The sequence below is a fragment of the Aplidium turbinatum genome, chromosome 8 (genome assembly GCF_918807975.1).
Source record: "Aplidium turbinatum chromosome 8, kaAplTurb1.1, whole genome shotgun sequence".
Lineage (NCBI taxonomy): Eukaryota > Metazoa > Chordata > Ascidiacea > Aplousobranchia > Polyclinidae > Aplidium > Aplidium turbinatum.
In genome coordinates this window covers 29,519,012-29,528,102 of record NC_137479.1, presented here as the reverse complement: position 1 = coordinate 29,528,102, position 9,091 = coordinate 29,519,012, and the positions used below count along the sequence as shown (strand labels likewise).

General features: G+C 37.0%; 1 protein-coding gene across 2 annotated transcripts in view; it reads right to left on the bottom strand.

Annotated features, from left to right (window-relative positions):
* LOC145775145 (creatine kinase U-type, mitochondrial-like) overlaps positions 1-7,519 on the bottom strand; it is a 34,318-nt gene extending 26,799 nt beyond the window's left edge. Inside the window, exons 1-2 of one of the 2 annotated variants that reach the window (XM_082586374.1) lie at positions 7,424-7,519; positions 5,174-5,327 (exon numbers count right to left, since the gene is read on the bottom strand). In XM_082586374.1, coding sequence (XP_082442500.1) covers positions 5,174-5,310 — 137 coding nt within the window. In that variant the 5' untranslated portion in view covers positions 5,311-5,327; positions 7,424-7,519. Of the gene's footprint in view, positions 1-5,173; positions 5,328-7,013; positions 7,138-7,423 lie in introns of those variants that run through there. The other variant, XM_082586376.1, reaches the window with a different exon arrangement.
* Positions 7,520-9,091: the final 1,572 nt, after the last annotated feature.

Here is a 9,091-nt window from a genome sequence, read left to right as displayed (position 1 = left end):
ATAACGATCCAATTCAGAAAGAAATGTGTTGAGGTGCCCAAGAAAGATGGGAAGAATGACGCCCAAATTGATATCTTTCTCTTCCACAAATAAGTTCAATCCTGGGAAAGCAGCTAACCTCCCACTTTTCATTCAATGCATCCACAGCTTTATTTTACGTTTGAATGCATCAATACTTTCCAAAACATCAAAAAATAGTTTCTCTTTTCCTTGCATAGAACTATTCAGTTGGTTTACATGGCTGAAAACATCGGCCAAAAATAGCAACTTTGCAATCCATTCATCATCACGAAAGCGATCAGCAAGTTCATGATTTTGCTCTTTTAAAAAAGCATGGGTTTCCTCTTTAAGAGCAGCCACTCTCTCAAGCACCTTTCCTCGTGACAACCAACGAACAGTTGAATGGAACAGAAGCCCACTGAGTTCCGCTCCCATTTCGTCACACAAAGCACGAAATAAGCGAGTGTTCAAAGGACGAGATTTAATATAATTCACCACAGATACAACCTCTTTGAAAACTATGGCAACATTTTCTTGTATTTCTTTTGTTACCAAATTTTCTCTGTGGAGAAGACCAGGTTTTTTTTAAGGTTTGGTTTGGGTGACCGCTAAGTAGTTTTAAGAGGCCGCAAGTGTTTCATTTAAATACCAAAAAATAGCCATAACTACATACAATCAACGCAACATAAAATGAATTATTCGACAAGGCACAGCTTAAATGATTGTGACAGCGACCAAACAGCCTGCCCAACACGGCCGCCAAACAAGTTTGCTGCACAATCAAACAACGTGTGCTTGTTGGTAGGCACTTTAACAAGCAGATTTCTAATAATCCACGCGCGTATCCAATCCAACCACGAACCAATGAGATGCTACGTTATCTGCTATTGTGACCATTCCAGCATTCAGCCAGAGAATTAATAATTACTTTGAACTTTGTTTGGTAATTACAGAAGAAAAAAGAGCTATAGCAGAGGTAGGAATCAAACCCACGTCATTGTAATGACTACTACCGCCCTAACCCAATGCGCCAAGCCAACCGATGGCAAAGCGATGATTTAATTTAGCTAGAATTTGCGTTTTTCCTTTATTCTTCCTAAACGCAATCTTGATGACGTCATGAAAAGCGTAGCTTCTGATTGGTTCGTGCTGGATTGGATATCTGCATGTTAAAGTGCCTACCGTGCTTGTTGGCTTCTGCTTGTCATGTTTCCACACGTAAAAACTGATCATTATGCGCCATAAATCAGAAATAAACATTGACGAGTATCGAAGGTGCACTTCTTTTGTGAATAACTCTTTGATTCAGCTGTTAGCTGTACCTCCACTTATTCTTTTTTCCGGACGTGAACTATTGATCGTAGGCTATATTCGTATTATCGACAAGACATTGCGAGAAACAACCATTACTTTTTTACTGTAGTTGCAAGTCCAAATTTTGGGAAACCGCTGGAGAAATTTGGGGGACCGTTTCGGTCCCCAAAAACACCTTAAAAAAAACACTGGAGAAGACAATGAACGACCGAAATGTTATTGTTTTTCTTTTTCACAAAACTCATGAAGCCTTTCTTACTTCCCATCATAGCTGGAGCACCATCAGCACAAACAGACACGCAATTAGACCACTCAAGCTGATGTTCTTCAAAGAAGTAATCCACTTTCTTGAATATTTCTTATCCTGTGGTATTTTTAGCAAGTGGACGGCAAAACAGAAACTGCTCAACGAAATCATTTGTGTCAAAATATCGCACAAACACCATGAGCTGTGCATCACTTCCGATATCGGTTGTCCCATCCAGTTGCAAACTAAATCTTTCACAGCATCTTATGGCAGCGATTGTTTGTTGCAGAACATTTCTTGAGAGTTCTTCGATACGCCGCTTCATGGTGTCGTTTGACAAAGGAACCATTTCCAGTTTGTTAGCAACAGCATCACCACACATTATCCTGGCCATTTCAACAGATGCTGGTTTAATCAAATTTTCTCCAGCTGTGTGAGGTGCTTTTGCACTTGTAAGCAATTTTCCATGCAACCGCAAAAGAAGCACGCACTGCATGACTGTGAGAATATACTATTCCTCCCCAAGCAGTTGGGCTATCAATGCGACTTCGCTTCACCTGATGCTCTTTTTCTTTAAATACTTCAAGAGATTTGTTAAGTTAACAACATTTCCATGGTTTGATTCTAGGTGCCAACAAAGTTTTGTGTCCTTTAAAGAGCTGTGAGCTAAGACTGTTAACCCGTTAAGTGCGTAAATAATTTCTCGAAACTCTCCTTACTGTGCGTATTTAATTTGATCACTCGCAGTATTTTTCGTCGCATTATTGCTTGCTAGGATATTGGGGAACCCCCATGACGCAGCACAATACGCTTTTGTTCAATTTCCTTTTGTGTCTATTGCTTTACTTTTTTATCGACTATTGCGTAGAAGTCTCCAACTGGACTATTGTTTTCTGGTGTAATCACATTACTCTCAATTGATTATACCTTTCACCATTGTAAAATTATTCAACTAGTTGTTCATTATGAAAAAAAAAATACATCAGTTCACAGAGCAGAATAATTTCTAAGCATTAATAGGACACTAAACAAAGTACACGTAAGTTTAGTTTGGAAATATTCAAACTGTATCATTTTCTGACGCTTGTTCTAACATTACCAGCAACACAAAACCTACCTTATTTTGTTGACTATATGTTACAAAATATGTTTTCGAACACAACAAAATATTTCTGAAACTGCTTGCAACAATACATCAAAATGACTTCACACTGACTCAACACGCATGATGTAATTCTAATTTTATACACCGGAAGGAAGCCATTTCAGAAAAAAGAATCATTTAGGATGAAATCTATTTATTCTTGCAATTGTGATTATATTGTAGGCTAGGTGAGTGCAGAAGCTACCTAATATTGTAATATAGTGATTTAGGGATTAAGGATTCCCATCAGGCTGCAATCGTTATTGTAGTGTAAACAATGCAACTATGTTTCTTCACATGCCATAATTGCGCCTTCCAGACAAAGCGAATAGAGGAAAGCGACATTAAAAGTGCCATGAATAGCTGCGATCACGAAAACGACAATTGTGGTCTTACGCACAGCAAGAGCGACTGTCTCGGACGACAATTGTCGTCATACGCACGTAACAGGTTAAGCACAACACACACTGCGGCCTCACTTCGCCATTCACCTCAATCAAAGTAAATCCAAGCTTCAAGTATTCATCATTATATGCAAAAACTTGTTTTCTTTTAGCCATTTTAAGTAATTCTGTCTGAGACTGTTCACCAGGCATCTAATCTAAAACTGACTGTGTTCTCACCGGTATAAGAACACAGTCAGTTTTAGAATTTTAGCCCATTTATTTACGACATCACAAAGATAAAGTTGGTGAAATAGGAGCATTTTACGTTTTATTTGTAATGCAATATGAACTGACTACTAGCAAAAGCAACTGTGCTTGCGGACTCATCCAGGCCCTTCCGCGGACTCATTTGAGTCCGCGGACTCGGGGTTGAGAAACACTGGGTTACAACATATTTGTAGTTCTGTGCTGAAAGTGTTTGCAGGTTGTCTCGTTTTCTGTAAACTGCTTAGAAAGTAAAAGTTCTTTGTTTGTGCTAAGGTTCATTGCTACAAGTTTGCTTATTCGCAAATTTTTCAAATAGATGAATTGGCCTCGTTTTTATGTGAATCGGTGACGTTGCTGTCTAACCCGTTATATTTTCGTATCATCTGTTACATGCCAATTAAAATATCTAGCCTAGCCTAGATTTTATCTAGCGTTTATCTATCATACAAATTTGGCAAACACGTTATTTATTGTTAAAGCTCGTTTGTTTTTGGTTACATACTCTCTTCCTAAACCTCTGCACGCACGCACTTTTGCAAAAGATCTCAAGTTCGATTAAACGTACAGCTGCAAGCTTTTCTTACTGCAGTTTTCTAGCCATACAGAAAGGAACAAACTTTTTTGATTGGTTTAATAGCAACAGCTTTTATCATTTTCCAATTTCAACAAACGATTTGCAAGGAAAAATGTTCACCTGATCTGACAAGCGACATAAAAAATATTCTTCGCTCTACCAAACATACATTCTGATGCTACAGCATAAGAGGTAATTGTTGGCTATGCTGTATAAATATTTCAAATGCTTTGTCGTCCCACTACCCGTTACTAAATTTGAACCATGGTACCCAGACCTCGATAATGAAACTTAGATAACGTCTCGGCTAGTTGTGGTTGTAGCCTACGTTGTTCTTGACATTATTATCTTTTTCAACTGCAAGTGCATCTAGCCCTGTTGCGTTTTTAAATTAATCGTCGTACTGTGTTTATTGTGCAATACAAAAAATATTCTCGACAGGTCGGTGTTTGATATTCAAGTTTGAACACTTGCTATGTTTTTAGTCAAAATGAAACGAAACTAAACTTAACATTATGAAAATCTGTTTGCAAATCTTCACAAAATGATTTGAAGCTAAATCAACACAATTTGTGTCGAAACGAACGGAATTTTATTTTGAAGAACTTTCTACATGTTTCTTGGAATGCACGAAACGCAATCAAGTCAATAAATTAGGGGTTAAAATATCTTATTTCTAACAGTCCTAGCATTTTCCATTTATTTCAGGAGCAGGTTATGTTAATTTTATTTGCCGTTTGAGACAATTTTCGATAAAATTTGCTTTCCTTACTAGTTTTTATGAAGTCGGAAATTATTAACAAACTGTTTCAACACGGGGACGCTTTTCGAAAGATTTCAGCTTACACATTTACAGGCTGTGGAAATGCAGTTATTCTGTCAGTAACTTGTGTTTAATAAAGTACAAGTTGAAATACAGTCCACTTTCATCCAAATCCGATGATACTAAAACATACTAGCAATATTTTGGTGATGAAAACTTTGATAAAGTGCAAAAAAGACAAAGAAATCCAATTTTACTATGATATGCATAAAAGCACACATTAAAATTGGATTTCTTCGTCTCAGTCACAGTAGCCACAAGTTGCCGCAGAGATGTATTGTCCATAAACTTTGTTGATCAGAAGTTGAGCGGCTGGCACAAATGGGTGTCTTAATTTTAGTCAACTGGGTTTTCTTATTGCATCACGATAAAAATAAGACCATGTAATTTCTAGTAAAAGTAAAAGGTAATAACTCACCTTGGGGGATAGCGTAGAAGCCTTGTTGGTGGCAGTCGAGCAGCGATATCAGGGTTATTCTTAACCACTGCTGCGCCACCCAGCGCCACCACAGCAGTTGAAACAATCGCCTTTTTCCAGGAAAAGTTAAAAGCCATTTTAGATAAATTTTATCCTGTAAGTAAATGATTATTGGTTACTATTAATGATCTTGTTTTTATTAGTATTTTGGACTATGTGTATTGTCAAGCTGAGGCTAAACAAATAGTTCATCCGATCCCAAGCCCGAAAAATTGTTTGGAACTACTTTCTGAAATATAGGAAGTTTGGAACCGTATGTTGAAACATCAACATCCGGTTAACCTTCTACTTCCCTAACACTTTCCTCAATATCACCTCTTTTGTGCAGGTTAAATTGTTTCAACTACCAACTCATAATTCAACCAGCATTTTCTTTCGGCAGGAATACTAGTTTTGTTTTGACTGATGAAAATCAGACAATACTTACCTCGATTGGTAGTTAAAAACGGTTTGCTAGTTTTTGAAAATCCGTTTGTAAGATTTTTTGAAAGTTTGACAGTATTTTTTTTAGGTAGTTTTGCAGGAAATTAGTAATAAAAACGGTGAAAATGATGACAAAGTAAGACAGTTAGCACAATTAATGGAAATTCGATGCTTTGAACTCAATCGGAAGAGTCAAATATCTTTAGAATAGAGTTTGGCAGTATTTTTTTTATATCTAGACCTGGCATCTTTTTGAAGAATATTTGGCAGGGAATTAGTTTTATATCAGGCAGCCTGTATTTGGTATTTTTTAGTCTAATTTAGAAACATATTGCAGCTGATGACTTATTCTATTAAAGTTTGATTTTTTTCTGTAAATGTTGTAATAAAATTAAATATGCTAAATCTGATTAAGTTACTTGGCTCCGTATGCATGCGTTCAACAAGACAAACTATCAAAGCTCTAGCAAAGTTTCATTCAATTAATAACACTGAATGGTAATTAATGAAGGAAGTGACTATATTTACGGCTCATTTCGTCATGAGTGTTGCCAGATAAGAAATTCTATCCTAACTCGAGAAAATTTCAAAGCAGTTGAAGAAAAAAACTTGTGATTTGGGATATTTTGAAGTTTTGGACAGGGAGCAAACTTACTCTGAGAAATTTTTCAGATTTGAAAATTTCTTTAAATTTAGGAAAAAAATTATTATCTGGCAACACTGCAACGAACCAAGCTGCTCTGATCGCACACCATGGCGAAAGGCGCCGTAAATACAGCCACTTCCATTAATAAAACCTATCCAACCTCACTGCTTGTAAGTTTGTTGTTTAACTGGGCACTCAGATCTTATTATCAATTGGATAAATTTGATGGCAGTGGTACAATCATCTTAGAAACAACAAAACTAAATTTATGTGGTATACAATTAGGCAACCAGCATCAACACAGATGACATAATACATTTCTTAGATTAAAACTTCGCCCCTTACTATTTTTCTATTTTTTATGCAGTAGTTTTGTACGTATTTTTCAAAAGAGTATTTGGGCTCAATGGTGATATTTGGTCTGTTTTTGTAATGGCTTTCCCGTTTTCAATTTTTAAATCTGGTCACCCTGCAGCATATGAAGTGCATGTCGAAATAGTAGATTACTTAATCAAAGCTAAATGATAGATCGCATTTCGCAATAACTAATTAAAATACGGTAGGCTACTGTGCTGAATTCAGCTTGAAATGACATGTTAGTAAAGCAAACTAGTTAGTAGCTTCATTCATTTTTAAACAGTAGGCTTTTGCAAGTATAATCTGAGCTGCCTATTACAGAAAAGCTGGTTGAATAAAAAAAACGGGCTGCACCTCTTCATAAATTAGCGTGTTGTCTATCTAGGCATGTCGCAGTTCTAAACTTGATTGAACAAGCAACAGTTTCCGTTTATCTTATGGTAGACAGACGTGCACATTCAGGCATGACTAAATAATAATGGTTTTTGTTGAAAGCAATTAAGGTACACAAATAAAATAACTTGAAAATTGACATGTAAGGTTACGTGAAGCTTGATGTAAGTATTTGCTGCTAATGTTGTGTTTATGTTAGAAGAAATACGAAGAGATTCATAGACTGCCATTCGTCACCTCAAAACATAAAACTTGGCTACATACAAGTATTTTTGATCTTAAACTCTCAGTTTTTAAAACTTTTTTCGCGTAGGCTAATTTTAAACACTTTTGTATTCACTCCTACACATCGAAGTATTGAACAAGCTTACCTGGAAGACGCCATATTGTCCAACAAACCGAAAAAAAGAACTTAATGCAGCGTACCGGTACTATTTCCTCTGAACTACCATAAAAAAATCGTAAGGATGAAAACTGAAAAGGTACTGGTAGCTATCACCAGTTCGTCAATCGTGTATTGTGACGCAACAAGAGGGAAGATTTGTAGGATATGGATTGAAATTTATTCGATTTGTCGCACTGATGCTGACACTGACAGAAACCGTTCAGTTTTTAAAAAACATGCTCACAAAACAAGTGTTTCAACTATTTTGCTCTTATCAATAGAAATATTTTCAACATATTGAAAGTTGGTCGTCTTACTTATAGCGTGCAAACCAAACAAGTTACGGAATTTACTTAGGCTAGTTGTGGAAAACCTTTTAAAATACCGATAAGACGCGTTTTTCTAGTTTAAGCTCTCAAGTCTACAAAAATGACCGTTGGCCTATCAATTGGGCCTACACATTTTGTTCCACCCTACTCCATTCTCCAAACTTGATACATCTTAAAAAATATCTCATGAAATGTTGGTTGTTTTGAGAATGATTCAATATCTTTTATGTTAACAGACGATATTTTTGGTAAGAGTAAAAAACAACTTTTGCACTTCCGTTTCTTAAACTGAAAATTTCAGACCTCAAACTAACTTCTGCTCTTTTCACAAATGTCTTCATCAAATGACCAGTGATCTCATTCCAAATGCCCTTGTCCTGTCGGCTCGAAACGATTGGATCTCATTGTTTTACAACAGGCCAAAGCGCGTCTTGTCACATACTTGTTAAATCACATAACATTTAATCAATGTACGGTTGCGTTGTTTCATTGTTTGCTGTTGTACCCCTGCTGGGAAAGAAGATTTGGTTTCAATTGTTTATTTCCAGACAAGCCGGTTTGCCCTTGCTCGCCATAATTTCGTCCTTAACTATTTTAAGCCCGGTACTCCACTGCGCACTGAGACAGGATGTCACAATAGTAGGGGATTTCCCGACAGCTTCTTTTTTTTTGTTGAAAAATCAGCTGATTATTTTGTTGTGTCAATTTTATTATAATCAGTTTCAATCAACGAATGATTTATTTGCCAGAAACAAAAACAGTACATGTTTAAAATATGCAACCTAGGCTATACGTACTTACACTGCAAAAGTTGTACAAAATTCCCATGCTAACAGGGAGGCAACGAGACTACCATAATACGGTCTACTAGTCAATTGCCACCCTGCCTAAAAATAAAAATAAAACTAGTTTCATAAAGAGAGCAAGCCTGTTTCAGCACAAATCCCAACATGCTCCAACGTCGGCAGCCGTGGCTGAGTGGTTAGCGCGTTGGGCTCGCAGTCGAGAGTCTGCATGTTCGACTCCAGCCACCCGCACTTGCTGTTGTTTCTCTGGGCAAGAAACTTTACGATAATTGCCTCTACCTAGTGATTGATTTCGAGTAATGGGTAGTACCAAATTTAAGTCATAATTAGAGTAGACAACCGGAAACAGACATTGCAGTCGGCTGCAGCGTGGGTCAGGTGTACGTCGGAAGGCGTACACCGATGCATAGCGCTCAAGTCCGCTTTCCCGCAATGCAGGATAAAGATAAACAAACAAACAAACAAACAATGCTCAGCACAGAACCACAGCGAAAGCAAAATGCACAAAAAAACAGCCGC